Here is a 21,295-nt window from a genome sequence, read left to right as displayed (position 1 = left end):
ACAAATGAGATGTTCTCAAGAGAAATACAAATTCTGCATAACCTTCCTCCATAAATGTATTACAAATGGGAATAACAATATCATGAACCCAAAAAATATAGGTAGTTTTTTAAACAATCCTTTGCTGATCACATGCTAATACATTAACCTTCCCCAATCCCATCCTGAGTAGTGTGCTGTTCTCAGAAATTACACCCAAGTCATGCTGCATAATTCTAAAGAAAATACTCCCTGGAGTTATGCAACACACACCTTGTACACACCTAGCCTGTTTCCAAATTCATTAATGATTTGACTTCCACGAACCCACCTTAACTGTTTTGATTCCAAAGGTAAAAATAATTTCCTACTCCTTTAAATTGCACTTAAACAATCTATTCAAGCAAGCAGCCACTTGTGATTCCAATTATATTATTCCAAGGGAATATATTACTTAAAGGAACCAACTGACTGTTACTAAGTGTATTAATACTCAGCAGCTACATGGAGGCTATACAGGTGTTCTTGTGAACCCCTAGTATCCCAAGATAATAACTAAGTATAGCAGTGATAACAGTTCCAAGGTGCCCCAACACAAGGCAATACAAAGTTAACAAGCAGTTGGTCTACTACTCTTCAACCTTAACATGACCGCTGGCATGAAAAGGACCAACAAAAATGGTACAACCTAAACTATCAGAGAAAGAAAAAATCGAATCTTGGAAATAAAATCAACCATATGGTCCCTATCAAGAGAAAGCAAAATGGAATCCCAAATGAAATCTAAATATGTAGTCCAAATTAGGTAAGTGAAAATTTCCATATATGGCAACTCGCATGATGAAAGATGCCTTTGAAAAAGTTCTAGTATCTCTGGGTGTGAAGAAAAAAAAACAAACTCCTATGTATGAAAATGAGTGAAAAGTTTTTCTTGACAGTGCAATATACAAGAAAGGCCTACAGGTCAGGATCACTAGGACTAAAATAACGTATAAAACCCAAATGTTGAAAGAGGTATAATAAACATTTCAAAAAAGAACTTGTTACCTTTTCGGTCTGTCTTAAAATCAACTAGGATAGGTTCTTTATTTCCTTCTTTGTTTTTTCCTAATCCTTCTCCTTCTCTCCAGCCCATTTTTCTCATCAAAACGGCTCCCATTCCTCCAGTTACTGGGGCTGCTCTTAAGAACTGATCCTATCCAAAGAAAGAAAGGTAAAATGTCCCCATTTTACAGTTAGAACTTGACTACAGACTCACTGGTAACTTTGTAAAAAGAGAAATCTTATTTTACTTCTAGATCTGTTACCACAATTACATTTAAATGCTTCTGTGTACTTAAAACATACTGTAATATATATGTTCTAATTATTTTCACATTAACAATAGTATTTTAGTAAGTCAAATGTCAATTTTCAAACAATAGTCCCTCATTCCCCCCTCCAAAAAAAATAGAACACTCCTGTTTTCGTCCACTATTTAGGTTCACTGGTATCTCTTCTTAGCTTGCAAAATAAAAAGAAGGCAGTGTTAAAACAGTCAATAATATTAATTGTCCCAGGTGTACCTAGTTTATGAATAAAGCCCAGAAATCATTTAGAAATAGTTTGGACACTGAAGAAGCATACTGTTGCCATCCAAAGTTTTCTTCCCCATTCTACTATAAGGCAAATATAAATATTTTTACTTAGAAAACCCTATGAAACAAACTCTTTAAAATTACACTGTAATAAACTGAAGGTAATCACACAAAATACCCTGTAAGTATACCAAAATGAACTGGAACTCTTTAAAACCTAGCTTGATGTTAAAAGACTTTTAAAAAACTCCTTAAATGTTTACATACCTAGGCCTCGGTAGCAGCAGTGTTGTGACTAGTACGGCTGGCACTGACCGGGGCAAGAAGACAGCTACAAGGATTTGGCCCTGAAACAAGTTTCCATACAGAGGGGTGAAAGTTCACAGGTTATTCTGTGAACAATCATCTCTCTCGTATCCAACCCACTGAACCATAATTTCCATCAAAGCAGCAAACCACTTAATGTCATAAGATGCACAACTATATACATTAGCATGGTCAACAGTCCATTATTTTCACATTTTAAGAATATTCAATGCCTCGTTTTAATGGGCATCCACATACATGTAACAAACTGCTACTGTTGATCTGTAAGGCGATCTTTTAAAAAAATTTGAAATACACATCCCCAAATACTTTATTTCACCTTGTTACTAAATTTTAGGGCAATGTTCTCTATCAGACATATAGCAAAAGTAATTAACTTATCAACAGAGGTAATCAGAACTATTTGCAGCTCAGGAAATAGTATACATTATCATTCCTTCATTGATAAGTTAATAAATGTTTTTAAAAATCATTTTTTACACAGTCATGAAACTTTTATTTGCTTCCCAGCTTTATAACTAAATGCTGGGGAGAAAACATGCCAATGATTTGTGACTTGACATTAAGTCAACAAGGTGCTCTGATGGAAGGAGGCAGCTGTGGAGGTAAAAACATACCCCTGGTTCAGTTCCTTATTTGGTGCAGGCCATGCAGTGTAGATGTATAAAGAGAAAAGTTAGCTGATGCTTGGATATCAACTGCCTTGATGCTACACACCTAGAATGACTTTTACTTACTTCCAGGTTCATCTGCCCCTCTTTTCCAGGAAACAATCCTAAAAAAAAGGGCAACTGTGCAGACATGGTACAATATAAATCCCCAAAGAGCGCATGTTTTCAATTGTTTCTGTTCTCTAATATCTTCACCTGTTTATTTTACCCAATGTATATGCAGCAAAAAAGCTGGTTAATCTAGTGAGATCACAATGACACACAGTATTATCAAGTTATGTCCAAATAATTTCATTCTAGAAAACAAAAATTCCTTTAATAACCATTATAAATATTTTAATTATGAATTAATATGAACCAAACTTACTTCAAAAAAAAAATACTGCAACAAACTAAAAAAGAACACGTATAATGTTGGAGTTCCCTATTTTTTTAAAATACAGAGTGCTGGGCTACACTAAAGCAAGAAGAGATGAATAAGCACTTGAACAAGTATCTAAAGTACATGTTGGACAGTATCTGTTAGAATTAAATTTTCAGTAATTTTCAATTGCCCAATGACTTCTAAATGTTCTGGCCCATTTTTATAAAATGTTATTTGCTAAATATTAAACATTCTTCAAAAATTCTATACAACTGGTTTTTTTCTAAGAGTTGCTTTTTTCTATAATTTAAAGCATGATCTGATGAACACATCATTACCTCATGATACTCAAAATGATTTGCTTTCTAAACTAAATTTTATATAAAATGTTAAGAATAAAGCCGTTTTAAAGGATTCTACTAAGCATTTTATTTGAAAATCTTGTAAGCTTCCTCCAAGACTGGTAATAGCTGTGGAGCCAATTCAATCAGTGAAAAGATTCACTTTGTAGAAGTTATTATGTTAGGATGGTATTTAGACAGTAAACACTGGACAGCACATCAGTACATAGATAAGACCAAAATTTTGCAATGGAAGCAAAATATATGAACTGTTTAGTATGGCTTTGTTAAACACCATAAGTTTCCAGTCTAACTTCCTGAAGTAAGGAGCACTCCACAGTGTTAAAGAATCAGGGCTTGGGGTATAGTTCAGTAGACCCCATGCTTAGCATGCACAAAGCCCTGGGTTCATTCCCCAGCACCACCCAGAGGGGGAAAAAAGGTTCATTGAAAATTGTTCCCACTAAGATGAAAGCCATTTTTCAAATACAGTACTATACAAATCACTTTAATTTTAACTGTAATATATTAGTATAAAATTTAAAATTAATTCAAACTCTTAAAATATTTGCTAGATTAATATCAACCCCCCGGTAAACTAAGTTTTAATTTTTCAATGACTATGACCATGTACTCACTGTATACACATTAGTATAACTCTTCAAGACACGGGCAAAATGAGGATATGATAATTTGTTAGTAAGATCAACAGAGATAATACCATCAAAACTGAAATGTTATTACATTAAAATGTCTAAGGCAACCAGTATCATTTTCCAGAAACTCATCCAGGAATGGCACTCATCCCAGTTCTCTAAAAGATACTCATCACATTGATTACCACTTTGTGAGGCAATAAGGACCTGTCTCCACTTGACACTTAGGAGTCTTTGAAATTCCAAAGAATTACTTGCCCGCGATCACACAAGGAGTCAGGAGTACAGCGGGATAAAGAAACCTTCCCAATCCATTAGACCACGCAGCCTCCCAGTTTCAGCACTGCTATGCTGCCAGTACTCCTGAAACAAATTCCCCATCACCCATCCAACCCACCCACATCCCTTCACCAGAACGCTTTTCTTCAGCAAGCCCTTCTTCACCACCTAAGGCTCCCCCAACAGTGAGGCAGCCGTAGGTGGAGTTCACACATCTCACTGCAGGAATCTGAGACCAGGTGCACCTACATCTTCATAGCACGAAGTGTCCATCCTCTCCCTTGATTTATATATCCTGTTTTTTCATGAAATCAGTGGTTCTCAAATAGATCCTGTGGATCACCAAAGGCCACCAGGGCCTACATGGTGGTCCACAGATAATAACTTCCATTCCCTCCCCAGCCCCTCTGCCACCCTTCAGCACTTCCCACCCCACATTCCAGCCATCCTCCCCCAGCTTTCCAGTCCCATGGCAAGTTCAACACATGCAGTGCTAACACTAGGGCCTCCCAACCACGCGCTATAATCAACAGCAGACCACCATATAGGAACCTGGGGCTGGAAGTCACAAGAGGCATGAGGAGTAGGAGCCAAGGGATCTTAGAGGAGGGTGCAGGCACTACTGAGAGGACAAGGACAGAGGAATAAGGAATGGAACATTAGGGTGATAGAGGGGTTGTGGGGTAGTGATCCACCAAAAATAAACCTGTAATAAAGTATCCCATGATGAAGAAAATTTGAGAACCACTGCTTTGAAATGATTAGGTTAGTAGTCCAACAGGAACTGTGGAATATTCTGAACAGCACCTGACATAGCATTCAAAACACAGTTAAATAATCACCCCCACCAAAACCAGTAGCAGCAGTGAAGAATAAATAAAAATAACCTTGGAATATAAACTGAGCGGCTCTTGAGCCATATCTATATATTTGCCACTGTCTCATGATTCCAGTCCATCTTCAGTGTCCATCCTGGAGTATATACACACAGCAAATTTATTCAGGAACTTTTGGTTAGAGTCACGGGCCTCTTCATGCATTTTTTAATAAAACATTTTCCCGATAAAAAATTTAACAACAATGTACTCTGACGCTTTCATATGTGGCATATATTGTGTACCTTTTTAATCCAGGCTTGAGCGCCAGTATTGGCCAGCTGTTCTTGTGTCAGAACCTGTACTCCTGTACTTCCTGTGAACTGCCCAGGAATGGAGTTCAGCTGAGCCCAGGCATCAATCTGGAAAAAAAAAAAAGCTGCCTTAACTAAGGAAAACTTACCTGATTAAAACATCGCTGGTAAAAAAGAGAAAGTCACTAGTAATAATATATAAAATAATAAAGGAAAATGGTTTCTTTCCTACAAAGGCTGAAAGTATTAAACTTTAAAAAAACTGATGTTATACATATTTAACCTATTTATGTCAAATATTGCATTTTTAAAATTTTTACATGAAATTCACGTTACCTAGAAAAACTCGGGCCAGAGATATAGCTCAGTGGTATAAGGGCTTGCCTGGCAAGCCTGAGGTCATGAGTTCAATTCCCGGTACCAAAATAAATAAATAAATAAATAAAAACTAGAAAAGCTCTAGGAACAAGAAAACTCATTATGCTCCATTGTTATGAGCATTCCAAAAATGGATCACTAGGCACTGAAGGGTTAAACTAAATGTTTTTTCTGAACTTCCTGAATTGAGTCCCAATAATATCAAGATATGAGGTGTTATTTCTAAAATATCATGGAGATGCATGAAGAACAAAGTTGGCAAAGGAGTCCCTTTTCCTTTTTTTTGTCTTTTTGAGAAAAGATTTTACTATGCAGTTCAGGCTGGCCTCGAACTCACAACAATCCTCCTGCCTCAGCCTCCCAAGTGCTGGGATTACAGGTGTATGCCACCGCACCTGGCCTAGGATTCCTCCTTTTTTAATCTCTCATAAAAGTGCATTGTATAAATACTAACACAGCCTGGATTTTTAATTACTTTGAAATATTACACAGATGATTAAATAGTCCATTCAAATATAACTGTGGTCCACATCACCACCATTTATTGTGACAAATAATCTGCTCTCAACCATTTAAATTGTATTTATTGAATACCTAGTGTAATCAACAATGTTATTTCCTGCCTGAATAGGCACAAGTTTCTATGTAGATTTACCATACAAAGATAAAAGAGAAATGGAAAAAGTGTCCATTCTGCAGAGTCCCTGGGTTTGAATCCGTTTCCCCAACTTTCTAGTGTGACCTTGGCTGTCACTTAACCGACCTTAATCACTGCTTCCTTAACTGAAACACAGAACTATTAACACCTACAAACTTCATATGGCTCATGTGGGCACTTAGCTGTTTTTATACACTAGGTTATAAATTGTTTTTTGGTTATAAACTCTTAAAACAGCTGAGAATTTTTAATCTTATTCTTTCAATATAGTACATAAGGAACATTAATTGAACAATCAGGCCCCAAATCACTTTCATTTAAAATAAGCCAAATGATTAAGATAAATGGCATCACAACTTAGGATGTTCTCGTATCTTAACTATCTAGGACTTGAAATTCTTTTTTTTTTTTTTTTTTTGTCTTTTTGAGATAGGATTTCACTATGCAATTCAGGCTGGCCTTGAACTTGAAGTAATCCTCCTGCCTCAGCCTCTAGCTGGTGTGTGCCACCACACCTAGCTAGGAGAGAAAATTCTTACTTACACATTAAAACTGCCACATACCCGTTCTTGAGCACGGTTTAACATGCTCATGGCTTCAAGATCAAATGCATTCTCACTGAGTCTTTTCTGAGCAAGTGCACGTTCACTCATTGCAGTAGAGATGTCCACAGGCTAAAAAGAAAACATAGATAATTATCTTAAATTACCATAGCCCCCTAAATTGTGAAAAGTGTGCCTATCTTTAGTTGTTATATGTAAGAAACAAAAGTCTTACATAATAATAATCTTCTAAAATGGGAAGACTCAAAAAGGTAACTTTGCAAAGTAGAGGATTAGTATCAGAGATAGTATAACCCAGTCCAAACTCTGATTTCAGTGGATTTTGTGCAGCACCCAATCATAATCATATAAAGTTTCACTAAGAACTTAAAAACTCTAAACTTCACCAACAAGGCATTTACTATACAGTAAGAATCTTTTGAACTATTGTAAGTTACAAACCCTTTAGTTTTCATGGTAACCCACCTATTACTATAACCTTCAAAAACAATAAGCAAAGTTCCTGAGCAAACAAGTAGAAAACCATTATAGTGTCAATGACCACGTTTCACTCATCAGCACATCTTTGAGCTTCTCAAAGTTAAGCACAGACATAGTTTGGTCTGAAGAATCCCATTTCTTCAAATATATAAAGCATGTAAGTCTTGTTTTCAATTTATATACTTTCACTATTAAAATTGTGGATGTCCATATCTTCTAAGGCAGGCTTAAATAAGATGCTTTTAAAATGTTAGGTTCTTCTCAAAGGTCATATTCTACCTTTTAAAACCTTATGCTAGGACTTGAGATGCTGCTCAGTGGTACAGCAACAGCCTAGCATGCTCAAACCCCAGGTTCAATCCTTGCCACTGGAAGACGGAGGGAAAAACTTTGCTAAGATCCTTTCAACTCTTTAAAAATGTAATCCTTAAATTGTCCATCTGTCAGATCTGTGAAAGGCTTTACCATAGAAGAAAAACCAACGAAGTTTCTGGAGCTTTGTCTAAATTAGGAGCTCACTTTTATTTTTATCAAATCTTCATTTTCTTTTATAACATCATTTAACCCATTAATATTTTTTAGTTATTTCACAAGAAAATTCACTTTTGTAAAATATTTATCCAACATAGCAGGTTTTGCTGTTTTCACACAAAATAATTTCTAGGTACTTCATTGAAATGACAAATATAAGGAACTCAAATAGTTAAGTATTTTTTAAAAATAGAAGCTAGCTGCAATTAACACTATTTTGTACAAAAACCATTCTTTTAAAAATGATTATGTAGTAGAGAAGGCTACATGACTGAGAGTAATTATGTATTATGTATAATAGGTATCTGTGAATTCTCCCCTTCCTACCTTTACTTTTATTTTCACTGTTATTCTTAGTTATCTTGCTGCTGAATCACCTGATTCCTTTAAATCGAGTTTCCCAAGTTTTCATGTCTTCTTAAAATGGAATTAAAATTAAACTGAAGTAATTATCTACTTACACTTTATAGATCTCTCGAAAAGATCTTGCTTAGTCAACTAAATTATCCACACAAATTAAGAATATTGTAAGAGTACTGTAAGGACTACAGGAAAGATTTAAGCGAAGTCAGACTCAAACACTAAAAAAAGTAATTATGTGCACACTCACTTCTACTACTTTATTACCACAACTCAAATCTCTTCTGTGTGAGTCCAGGGACTTAAAATGGGAATCCAGATATTTTCAGGCTAAAATTGGTTATCTCCTAGGCCTACCCTCAATGTTTCCTGCAACTGTCAAGTGGTATTAATCAAGGTAATTTTTGTTTTTTGTTTTTTTTTTTTTTGGTTTTTCTCCGGTACCGGGAACCGAACCCACGACCTTGCGCTTGCCAGGCAGGCGCTTTGCCGCTGAGCTAAATCCCCAGCCCCAATCAAGGTAATTTTTGAAGGCCTGGAAATTGAGAAAGATACTGTTTCGTGACCTTCCCAGAATTACACTGTGGTTTTCATAAGCAAACTATGAGTATCGGTGTCAGGATGCTTAGGATGTTGTTATGGAAAGGGTATTCTGTAACACTACCAGAGAAAACATGTCTATTCACAACAATCCTAACCCTAACCCCTAATCTCTAACTATAAATTAGCCATAAAAACACACTTAGATGATTCTGGAAATGTTTCTTAAACATACCTGTGAATTCATCCTTCTAGAGTTATGTTAGATCTTCGAACTCTGTATCTCTTTAGCCCTAAGAGATAACCTAAATATTTCACAATTTATCCTCAGAATGAAACTTCCTTCATCTCAATATTTCATACTTCATATCTAACTCTGCTTTAAATTTACTTTTGATAAAATTGTAACTTTTTTCCCTGAGAATACAACTTATTCTTCAGCAGACTTACCAAAGCTGCAAGTTCATATCAAAAATTTATTTCCAGATAATGACTTTTAATTTCGTATTTTTAAATGTGAAAAAACATACTCAAGATGGAATAAATCAAGATTTACTTAACTTAAGATCCTCAGGAGTTTACAAATCAAAAAGCCTGTTTTCCAGCTTTTCAAGGTAATTCATGTTATGCAGTAATCCATTTAAAAACTATAATCCCCAAAGCACTAGCATTGAAGGGTCACAATGGGTGTTATCTATCAGCATTGAAAGTCTTAAAATAGCACAGGTACCATCTAAAACAATACTCTCAACAGAACTTTCTGCTGTGATAGCTTCTGAGCGCTTGAAATGTGGCTAATGACTAAGAAACTAAGTTTTTAGTGGCTGTTGACTACTACACTGGAAAATGGTGATTTAGAATCTTGACCATCCTTTAATATTATTCAGAAGCAGGCCATGTGAGAAAGGGACCAAAATGATGCTAAATGCCCTTCTACAAATCAAGAAACAAGAGAATCTTAAATTTCTGTTTAATCAACAAGCCTTATGTTTCCACTGATTAAAAACTAGAGTTATTTAATCTCCGCCTTGGCAACCATAGTGGTCACTACTTCTAAAACCCACACAGACTGTCAGATATAATGAGATACACAATGCAGTTGGCACCATGTTAACATGCATTTCACGACCTGTATATGTTTACCTTATATATCTTTCTCATTTTAAAAATCCTCCTAAATCGACTTACTCCTATTTTGCTAACCTAACTTTATATAAATAGAATAAGGAGCTTAAGACTTTTGTAAGATGTCAGTGTAAGGATATAAATTTGTTAAATTGTTCGGATGGGTTAAGTGATACAGATATAATACTGATATGTCAAATTAAAGGAAGGGATATGGGGCTGGGGATTTAGCTCAGTGGCAAAGCGCCTGCCTGGCAAGCACAAGGTCATGAGTTCGATTCCTGGCCGGAAGGAAAAAAAAAAAAAGGGAAGGGATAAAAGGAAATTTTCAGCAAAAGAACTAAAGAAAAAGCATCTGGTCTATAACAGAAAGTATTTAGCAAAAATTATTTAAAAATACAAGTTCGTGTATAACAGAAAAAGCTTCAAAAAGAAAAGGCACTAAGTACAGAATGTTCCAGTTATACACTGAATTGGCCTTTTAAAAAGAGAATTATGAATTTATTGTATCATTCAGAATTGTCTAGTGTAACTCCTAATCAGACCAATCTAAATGTGAGGGAAAAATAGATTACGTATTTTAAGTGCCTTAAGAAATTCAGTTCGAACCACCTAGAACAACGTAGGTAAATAACAAAGCTATCCATTACACACCCTAGCAATGCATTTAATTTCCAATTAAAATGTGTTACTCCAATTCATATGGCTTTCCTAAACTTTGCCAATTCAGTTTCTAAACTTAATTTGTTTCACTGAGATGCAAAAATGTTTCACTAATACAAATCTAGCAGACTGCTTGCAGTAAAGATGACCTGAACATCTAAGCAATCACTTGAGCTGGCCCTCTAAACATCTGCTATTAAACTCAAAAACTTCACACTGAGGGTCCTGAGTAAAGTTACTCCTCTATTTACACTTATGATGAAGAGTACAATTAAATCTACTAACCAATGAGCCTTTGGTAAGCCTTATTACCACAAATACATGATGACTATTTTCTAAATATTAGCTTTCCAACTTTTATTTCAGTGTTTACAAATCAAGTATCAAAGCAGTTAAATTTCTGTAATCACTCCTGACTGAGGATGACCCTGGCTGATTTCTGGATAGGAAGATGATGCTATGGCAGGACACATAGACCAATGAATGAGTTGTTTCTCCATGAAATATGGATTTATGCTAATTCATCCACAGTGTCTAACCACTCATGTGAAAGAGCACTCCTAGGCCAAGTAACTGGTGGGATCAGGGATTGATTCAGCCCTTGTGGATATAAAACCTGAAATCTTTGCCTAGATGTTTTAGGGTCAAAACTAACAAAACCACAAATTCCGTTTATTTTTTTGTAAATGATAAATTAAAAATAAAAATTCAGTTAAAAAAATTGACCATTTAAAAGAACTTTCCTTTTAATCTAGAGAACTTTTATTTCAAGCCCTAATGTAATCAGAAGGATCAACGCACCCATGAAATATAGAAGTATCCCACAAACATTGGTATATAGAATATTAACTTTACAAATTTAATAAACTTAGATGATAGCAAAGAATTCAGGTTTTTTATGTTATGAATATTTCCTCTGAGTGTTTAACATTATTGCTAAGTAAAAGTGCAGGTTTGAAAGTAAATCACAATTGTGTCCCTTTTTTCCCTAAAATTTTGACTTTCTTTTGTTTAGAACTGAAGATAATATATTCTTTAAATCTAATCCTCTGATAGTTTACAATTCCATTATCAAACACTATTTATCTTTCAGGAAGAGATATCTTCTGTTTCCTTCATTTAGTCCCTGGAATACCTTTTTTTTGTCTTAATGAAAAGATTTCTTTTTTATAGCAACAGAAAAATTCTGTTCAACTTTTCATTAAAATCTGACAACCACTTTTGAGAGATGAAGCTAAAGTATCACACTGTCAGTTTTAAAACAAAAAACCAACTGAGTACTAAACTTTAAACACACAAACATATTCTGTTATCCAAAAACAAGTGCAATGAGGATTTAGTAAGCACTTTCCCCAGATTCAACTGCGGGAAGTCAAGAGTTTTCTTCTCAGGAAACTCTTGGAATTCTGCAACATTAGGTCTTCACCTCACTGGCAAATTATTCTTTGAAAGAATCGCCCTAGCTATGTTTGTTTAAATACTTAATCTGCAATAAAGTAGTATTTTATAGCATATCAGGATTTCTAATAAGTCTGCACAACCCTCTTATCATGGTTTATTTATATTCAGCTACTACAAGAAGATTAAGTCAGCTGCAAATGTCCATTAACCTTTCCCTCTTGAGATGTGCAACTAGCCTAGTTTGGGGATTAACAAGTGAGCTACTCAGTTGGTTCACTAAAATACTGTCCAAACCAGCTATCCTTCCTCTCACTGGTGATGGTATAACTTGCTTCAATTGTTGAACTCCATGTGAATACACACCAACATATATGACTGTAAGCTGTGCTGGCTAGTTATGTCCAGTTTCACCGTATAGAATGTGTTTCCTTTTCAAAATGCCACCAGTCAAGAAACAAAACAAAAAACCACAGTGAAAATGTCACCTGTGAATAGCTTGGGAAAAAAATATTGCTATCAAAGTTTCTGATTTGGGTTCTGTTTACTTTCTGATTTTATAGCCAGGACTTATTTGTAGAACTGGAAGTGTTCGCTTAAAGATGATATGGCCAACGTAGGGAATCTCAGTGAAGAGTAATAGTATAAGTCTCTCAAACTTTAAAGAAAAAAAAGAAGCCCGTAAGAGCATCTGATACCTAGTCCAATCCTTGGATGAATGTTAAGGCTTTGGAAACCAAGGGCTAGAGGTGATGACAACTAATCTATGGTATCATTTAAAACTCCCACCTCCCCTAGTTAAGTCTCCACCCTCCCCAATCCCCCAAGCGTGACTTTGCACAACAAGTTAAATAAAAGTAAACTGTTTATTAAAAGATACAGCAAAGGTACAGATACAGAGATACATACAAAGATACAGATATATATATATTTACATATATATACAGTCTTGCTGTTCTCATGTGCACTGTATTTAGCAGCACATTATCAGGCGGCATTTTAATGGGGTTGTTTTGACACTTGGCATTGTTAACTGCGTCATTTTGACAAGATACAACTATAGCCTTGTGGAAATTTCAATGCATGATTTCCACTTCTCCAACTTTTAATAGTAGCAAAGAGGGTAAGGAGAAGGGAATGGAATACCAAGGCTGACACTAGGTTAAACACAAGAATTCAAAAGGGCCAAGGTAGCACAGAGGGTAAAACAATTAAATTTAAAGGCTATCTGACAAACAACCCAGAGAAATAAGAAACCATCAGTTAAGGGCAATGGGCTATGTACCCAGGATGTTCACATCAACCTAAATGACCATTTCCAATCCAGTTCTTGTGTTGAACCTGAGGATCTGCCTCTCTTCGCTCAAGCCCTCCACCCAAAAAATTTGCTACCACCAAAATCTAGAGCTATAGAGTCTTGAAGCAAAACGGGAAGCTAAATAGTTGTACCTTGGGCTACCTTCCCACAAGTGCATGGAGGGCCCAATGTTGGGTAGGGATGTGATAACACTTTTCTCTGCAATTCGATGCTTTTCACTTTGTGGTTTGTTCCCACAAAGTGAATTGCATCGAGTTACTGTGAAATGAGAAGCTGCGGGTTGTTTCATCTGTCGTTTAACCCGGCCCTGCCGTTTAACCCGGCCCTAAGAAGAGTGAAACAGAATCCAAATCAGATATAAAGTAACAATAAAATGGCAGATTCAGGTATTAAAAAAAGGAAAAATACAAAATATTATTTTTACTTACCTCCGAGGGCAAATTGCTGCTGAAAACATTATCGTCATCTTTGTTTTCTTCACCATTTTTCTCTACAGGAACCCACTCTCCATAAACACTGTCTGCTTCTTTTTTTCGATGCTGAGATCCAGATGACACAGGAAATTCCTTTGTCAGTGTTACCTGGCTTTTTGGTGGAGTTGGTTTTGCTGCAGCAATCTTCAAAAAAGAAAAGTTTCTTAAGTAAAACTCAATGTATAAGTGGACATTTTTTAATTTTCTTTAATTGAAGGGGACATCATTCTATCATCTCACAGTATTTAAAAGCAAAACTTAAACTAAACTCCACTAGACTTTACTTAAGTCATTCTATGAGTTGTTCTACTTCATAATCTACACTAACAATCTATTTCATATAAGCACTAATACTATGTCATATAAGCACTAATACTCACATTTAGATTGAAAAAAATGGGCTTGGGTTCACTGAGTTTAAAGGGATGATGATAAAAAGGAGGTTCTTCTTCCTCTTCATCCGAAACATGAGGTTTATTCACTATTACATCATCATCTTCTTTACTCTGTGCAATCTGTTTGCATTTCTTTAAAAGTAAAAACAAACAAAAGATAAATCTTATAGTTTGTTACAGAGTAACATGGAATTTTTAGTGTACATAAAATCACCTTTCAGAAGTAAATGAAATTATTGTTAGCTTATTAGCTATTATTTAAACACACTGATCAGTCGGTCAACAACATTTATTGAGCACCTACTATGTGCAGAGCACTGTACTGGGCACTGTCTGGGGAATACAAAAAAAAAAAAAAAAAAAAAAAAATGTAAAAGACATGGTCCCTGCTCCCATGGAGCTTACAATCTAATACAAGAGACAGAATACATATACATAAAATAATTGAACGTTTTTTACAGAGCAACACAATAACAAGTGCAAACTGATATATTACAAATTGGGTATATAAGTGCTAAAAGAACAAAAGCTTAAAGAATAGAGTCAGGCAGGGCTTGAGAATCAAAGACTATTCCTTGAAGAATTCTAAACCATATTTTTCAGGGTGAAGAACCAGAACTGGTAGGGAAAGGAAAAGTCATCTGGTCAGACGGTGGTAAAAAGGCAAAAGAAAATTTGTTAGAAGGAACAAGAGCACGGAAGATGACGCTAAAAACAACAAATATCAAGTGTTCACAGGGTTTTAAATAATGAACTTGGGTTTTGTTAAATAATCCAATAAACGCTTTTGCAAGGTCCTTTTTTAAAATTATTAATTCTTACTGTAAAGTAAGTATAAATGAGGAAACAGATTTTTAAAATTTATAATCCCCAATGAATGTTAAAATAAAAACCTGAAACACCTGCGATAGGATCAGATAGTATGTCTCTCCATAAATGTTCTTTCTGTAGATTGAGTCTTTTAAGGAATAAAACTTAGGAATGGAAAATAAGGCATAATGGAAAGGATGCAACTGATGCAGCCTGACACATAAACCAAAGCCAATTCCTTCCTGAGAGGCAAAGGAACAGACTCTTACTTTACTTTATAAAAAGGTCAGAGTAAATTTGGGAGGACCTGTCTTTATATAAGCAGAATTAATCACATCTACTAGCAATTGAAAATATTACAATAGAATAAAAAGCTCAATTAGCCAAAAACACAGAGTATACCAAGCATGTAACCAAGAGAAACACAATATATTGACAGTGGTAGGCTGGCATAAGGCTAGCCAATAACAAGTTTCAATATATGAAACAATGTGGTATTTCTGGATCCTAGCAGCAGTATTTCAGCATCCCCCCAAACATAATAAAACAAAGCCTCCCCAAAAAAGCCTCCATTGAAAAGATCCAATTTTTTAAAAACAAAAATAAAGTGTATTTAAAATATATGTACTGCCAAAACCCGAACCGCAGGAAGAACTGATAATGGCCGGCCATTATCGCCAATGGCTGGTACCAAACAGCCAAAACCCGAAATGTTGATGCGAAAGAAGTTCCTTTCAGGCAATGGCCAGCTATTGTCAATAATTTCCAAGCTCCGGTGGCAAAAGATCATTTCTGAAGATTGTCTGTGTCTTTGCGTATATGCAGTACACTCGTGGCGATCAGTGAACACGTCGTGAATGGAAACGAAACTGTAGGCGAGCTTCTGCGTGTTGCTCACTCAACACCTCCTCCATTCAAACGAACGGTCCCACTCCTCAGTCAGTTTGGCTTCTAAAACTGGAAAGCAAAAGTAATGGGAAGTAACTTTTAGCTAGCGGAGCTTAGCCATCCCGGATAATGGCCTGCTAAACAGAGCTTCTGCCGCTGCCACATCTGTATTTCGGGTTTTGGCCACTCGGTGCCAGCCATTATCAGTTCAGCCCACAATTCGGGTTTTGGCACGCTCCAGAGTCAACATCCCTGGAATAATCCACTTAAGAATGACAACAAATTCTGTCCAGCTTACCTCAGTTAGTTCTTCTATAGTAGCTCCTCCTGACTTTTTAGCAACTTTCTCTTCTATTGTAGGTGGAGGTGCAGGCTTTAGGTTTGGCGGTAAGGGAACACCAGCCTTAGCACACATGGCAGCTGCATTAGCTTTGGCTATTTCAAGTAACTGTGCCTTATCTGTAAAAGGAAAAAAGTAAGAAGCAGTTTTCCTAAAAGGTATAAATTTTGTACTATTAAGTTTCATTTTCTAAAAACATTCAAAGCATCAATTTTCTGCCCTACATTATACCTGTGATCAAACCACTTTCTGGCTCACTTTTCAAGTGGTGATCCTTATTTAAAGAATTGACTTTCCATTAAAATATTACATAAAATAGCTAACTTTTTACAAAACTGTGACAATCATACAGCCACACCAGATTCTAACACCTAAACCTGCCAAAGCCAACTTAATTTCCCAAATTATGATGACCTTAAAAGATGCTCTCTTAACCTGACAACTTAAATCTCTCTTTGAGCCCAAAGTGAAGTTCCATCTTTTTTCTTTTTCTTTTTTTCTTTTTGAGACAGGATCTCACTATGCAGTTCAGGCTGGTCTTGAACTCACTTTATAGCCCAGGCTGGCCTCGAACTAACATCCATCCTCCTGCATCAGCCTCCCGGGTGCTGGGATTACACACATGCACCACCACTACCACAATCACCACCCCGCCCACGCAAGTTCCATCTTTTCTAACACATCTTTGTAAGCTAGAATTAACATTCCTCACCATGGTGCTCCTTAAGTTCTTCATCGACACCAGCACTATAGCAATCATCACATTCTACCCTTTTTGGCAGTTTTCCCTTTTGGTAAAAAAACCACATACTTTTTATCCACATCTCCTTCACAAACTTGTAATCACTTTGGCAACTGCACACAGTTCCCCTCCACATGCAATATGCACACATCAAGTACTCATCTCTTCATACTACTTTAAATCAAGAAAAATTAGAGGATTTAATATATGCTACCTTATTAAATAAGAAACTTGCTTATGTGCAAGGACGTTGGAATACAGAACAAATGTACACTGGTCTTGTTTTTCACTTAACAGGACTTTTCCATCTGTTTCTACTTTCTATTTTTGGCTAAAGACAACTCAATAAAATAAAATATTCAAATATGAGGGCTGGGGATACAGCTCAGAGGCACAAGTGCCTGCCTGGCAAGTGCAAGGTCCCAAGTTCAATTCCCGGTACCAAAAAAAAAAAAATTCAAATATGAAAACACTCTGGAAGTAATATACTCCAAAGCAGGTCTTTTTCATTGTAATCACATGACAGCCTGTTTTTCTAAACAAAACCTCACTCATTAAACCACCAGAAAATATTCCATTTGATTCAAAAACACAAAAACTAAGGTTATTTTCTATTACAAAATTTTCAAAGCATGACTCACCCAAATCTGTCAGACGTTCTCTTTCAGAAGACCTGGATCTTTTACGTCGGATGGGAGATCTACTAAATCTTCTTCTTAAGGGTGTTCTTGATCGCCTTAATCTGACTGGTGATATACTGAAGCTTCGTCTTCTTACCACAGACCTTGATCTCCTCCGACGGCTAGGGGTGCGGCTCCTTCGGCTGGGGGTGCGGCTCCTTCGGCTAGGGGTGCGACTCCTTCGACTGGGGGTACGGCTCCTTCGGCTGGGGGTGCGGCTCCGGCGACTAGGGGTGCGGCTCCGGCGGCTGGGGGAAATGCTAAAACTCCTTCTTCTTCCCACAGATCTAGACCTCCTCCTTCGGCTCGGAGTGTGACTCCTACTCCGACGACTTGGGGTTCGACTTCGGGCTCTTCCTGTCTTTCGGTTATCCCTAGAGCTTGATCTTTTTCTTTTTCTTTCCCGGGACTTGGATCTGTGCTTTGGAGATCTTTTGCGCTTCTCTTTTGATACAGATCGCCTTCCTCTAGACTTTGATCTTGACCTGCTGCTCCTCCTCCTTCGCCTTGAACGTGACCGTGAACGTGTCTGAGATCGATGAGACTTGGACTTAGATGATCTCTTCCTCGCCCTGGAACGAGACTCACTGGTCCGCTTGCGGGACTTGTGTTCAGAGGACTTGGAACGCTTACTCCGAGATCTTAAGGATGAGTCTCTTTTCTTTTCTTTCTCACCTTTGTCACGGTTTTTATTTTTCTTGCTTTTTTCATGTGTGTCCTTAACTTTTACAAAAATTTCATAATCATCTTTTTCCTCTGAAGACGACTCGGAAGCTCTTTCTGGTATACTAATTACAACTGGACTGGCAGCTGATTTGTCACGTTCAACTTCACTTGGAAGTAAAGGTCCTTCAATACCAGCCCTAAGGCTTGTAAGACGTTCCATGTCCTTAGGAAGTAACGGTCTCACTAAGTCCGCTTCATTAATTTCATCAATGTTAGCACAAAATCCTGAATCAGACACTACCTCTTTGGCAGAGAGAGGTACTTCTTCTCCACTTTCTTTAGGGCCGAGAGCAACTGGTAATGTCTGGTCACTCTCTTTTACAAATAAAGGTTCTTCTGTATCCTTACTAACAAGATTATTAGATGGTAAATCAAGATGAATGTCTTTAGCAGGCAAAGGCCCCTCTATGTCTGCTTCACTAACACCACTGGGGCTGGTGGAAATTACCATGTCATGTTCAGTATCTTGAGCAGTTAAAGAAATGTCATCATAGTTATTAACAGCAGTGAAAGCAGGTGTCGTGACAAACTCAATGCCTTTACTAGCTCCTGCTGTATCAGATTCCAGAGCAAGAGGACCAGCAGAAGACAGAGTTCCTTCTCCATCAGTTTCACTAACACCAGGGCAGGCATCCAGCACTACGCATTGCTTAGTTTCACTGATGGGCAAAACTTTCTCTTCAATTCCACTAACAGTATCAGTGCTAGCAGTAGCTACTGTAGTACTTTCCATAGCTTTAGCAATTAAATGATTATTTATAGTAAGGTCTACATTTATACCATGTTCACTTTCGTGAGAGTCACTTTTCAGGTGCCCTTCAGCATGTGGCTCTTCACCTGAATGCAATGGATTCTCCTGCATGCCAATCTCCGGAGCAAGACTCTGATCATCAGATAATGAATTCATCCCTTTCATAACATGTGATGACATAAGACTAGATTCTGCTATCACTGGTGTAGATTCTACTGCTACCTCAGTTGATATTACTTGGGTCTGCTCTGAGACAGTGACAGCAGGCTCTGAAACTGTCACAGTATACTGCTGGACAGAAACACATGGTTCTGAAACAATCATCGCAGGCTGAAGGACTGACACTGCTGGTTCTAAGACAGGCACAGTAGGCTCAAGGGAAGAAACAGCTGACACAGGAACACTAACAAGCTCCGGCTCAGCCACACTCGGAGGCTCCACAACAGCCACAGCTGGTGGTTCTGGCTTTCCAGTGGCAGGTGGTTCTGGGGCAGCCACAGCAGGTGACTCTGGGAAAGCCATAGCAGGCGCCTGTGGGACAGCCACAGCAGGCAACTCTGGAGCTGGGACAGCAACAACAATCGACTCTGAGACAGCCATGACAGCAGACTCTGAAACTGCCATAGCCGGCATTTCCTGAATGTTCTCTGCTGGCTCTGGAATAGTTACTGCTGGCTCCACCAGGGGCACAGATGCCTCTGAGGCAACATGTCCTTCAAATTTCATAGACTCCAACGTTTCCATTGTCTCTGTCACAACTGGAGACTCTGAGGTTAACACAGATGCTTCAGCCAATATGGGAGTTTCAGATACCATACAAGTAACTGGTCTCTCTGGAACAATTTCATGTTCTGCTACTATAGCAGACTCAACAGGTGTTGATGTAACTGAAGTTTCTAGCTCTAGTGGTGGTTCTGGCATAGTCACAACAGCCTCTGACACTAATACTGAGGGCTCTGATCCTGACACTGAATAATCAGGCACTGCTGAAGGCTCTAAAATCTCACTTTGACTCACAGGAGGCTCAGGATGTGATACACTCTCTTCAGGAGGTAATGCTGGCATTTCTGCAGACCAAGTATTTTCAGCTGTCAAGGCCGACTGCTCCGTTGGTAATGCTGAACCCTCCGGCGGTTCTTCTGGAGGCAGTGGTGGAGTCATTGGTGGCTCCTCAGGTGGCAATGGTGGCATTGTTGGGGGCTCTTCAGGAGGCAAAGGTGGCACCATATATGCCTCTGTGTATGTGTCAGTGTAAGAATCAGTGTAAGAATCAGCTGCCATAGACATCATTGAACGATCAGCAGTATAAGATGACATCATAGACCGGTCAGCTGCAGAGTACGATGACATCATAGACCGGTCAGCAGCAGAGTATGACGACATCATAGACCGGTCAGCACCCATAGACATCATAGATCGATCAGCCATTGGGGACATCATGGAACGCTCATAAGCTGACATCATAGAGCGTTCATAAGCTGACATCATAGAGCGCTCAGCCATAGGAGACATCATAGAGCGTTCATAGGCTGACATCATAGAGCGTTCATAGGCTGACATCATAGAGCGCTCAGCCATAGGGGACATCATAGACCTCTCGTAAGACATCATAGAGCGTTCATAAGATGACATCATAGAACGTTCTGCAGCATAGGACATCATCATAGAACGTCTAGATGCTAACATCAGGGGTCTAGGTGCTAACCTATATGGCCTAGGTGCTATCCTATAGGACCTGGGTGCTATCCTATAAGGTCTAGGTGACATCCTATAGGGATCAGGAGTTAGTCTGTAGGGATCATGGCCTAATCTGTAAGGGTCCTGTCCTAACCTGTAAGCATCATGACCTAACCTGTAGGGGTCATGACCTAACCTATAGGCATCCTGAGCTAACCTATAAGGATCCTGAGCTAACCTATAGGGGTCAGGAGATTTAGAATCCAACATACCAGAATCCTGGGTACTAGATGCTAACATCTGAGCATCCATGGTACCAGACGCTAACATCTGAGCATCCATGGTGCCAGAAGCTAACATTTGAGAATCCATAGTGCCGGATGCTAACATCTGGGAGTCCATGGAGCTGGTTGCTAACATCTGGGAGTCCATGGAGCTGGTTGCTAACATCTGGGAGTCCATGGAGCTGGTTGCTA

General features: G+C 37.8%; 1 protein-coding gene across 5 annotated transcripts in view; it reads right to left on the bottom strand.

Annotated features, from left to right (window-relative positions):
- Nucleotides 1-21,295, bottom strand: part of Son (SON DNA binding protein) — a 32,418-nt gene that overhangs the window by 2,216 nt on the left and 8,907 nt on the right. For 2 of the 5 annotated variants that reach the window (XM_013504282.1, XM_013504280.1), the window contains exons 4-10: nt 17,627-21,269; nt 16,202-16,362; nt 14,191-14,337; nt 13,766-13,954; nt 6,923-7,033; nt 5,315-5,431; nt 1,027-1,174 (exon numbers count right to left, since the gene is read on the bottom strand). In XM_013504282.1, coding sequence (XP_013359736.1) covers nt 1,027-1,174; nt 5,315-5,431; nt 6,923-7,033; nt 13,766-13,954; nt 14,191-14,337; nt 16,202-16,362; nt 17,627-21,269 — 4,516 coding nt within the window. Of the gene's footprint in view, nt 1-1,026; nt 1,175-1,823; nt 1,904-5,314; nt 5,432-6,922; nt 7,034-12,866; nt 13,663-13,765; nt 13,955-14,190; nt 14,338-14,479; nt 15,973-16,201; nt 16,363-17,626; nt 21,270-21,295 lie in introns of those variants that run through there. The other 3 variants (XM_013504287.1, XM_013504291.1, XM_013504293.1) reach the window with 3 other exon arrangements.

This window comes from Chinchilla lanigera, unplaced genomic scaffold (assembly GCF_000276665.1).
Source record: "Chinchilla lanigera isolate Chin_1 unplaced genomic scaffold, ChiLan1.0 scaffold00006, whole genome shotgun sequence".
In the NCBI taxonomy this organism is placed as follows: Eukaryota; Metazoa; Chordata; class Mammalia; order Rodentia; family Chinchillidae; genus Chinchilla; species Chinchilla lanigera.
The sequence above is the reverse complement of the archived record's forward strand: the minus strand, read 5'-3'. Positions and strand labels throughout refer to the sequence as shown.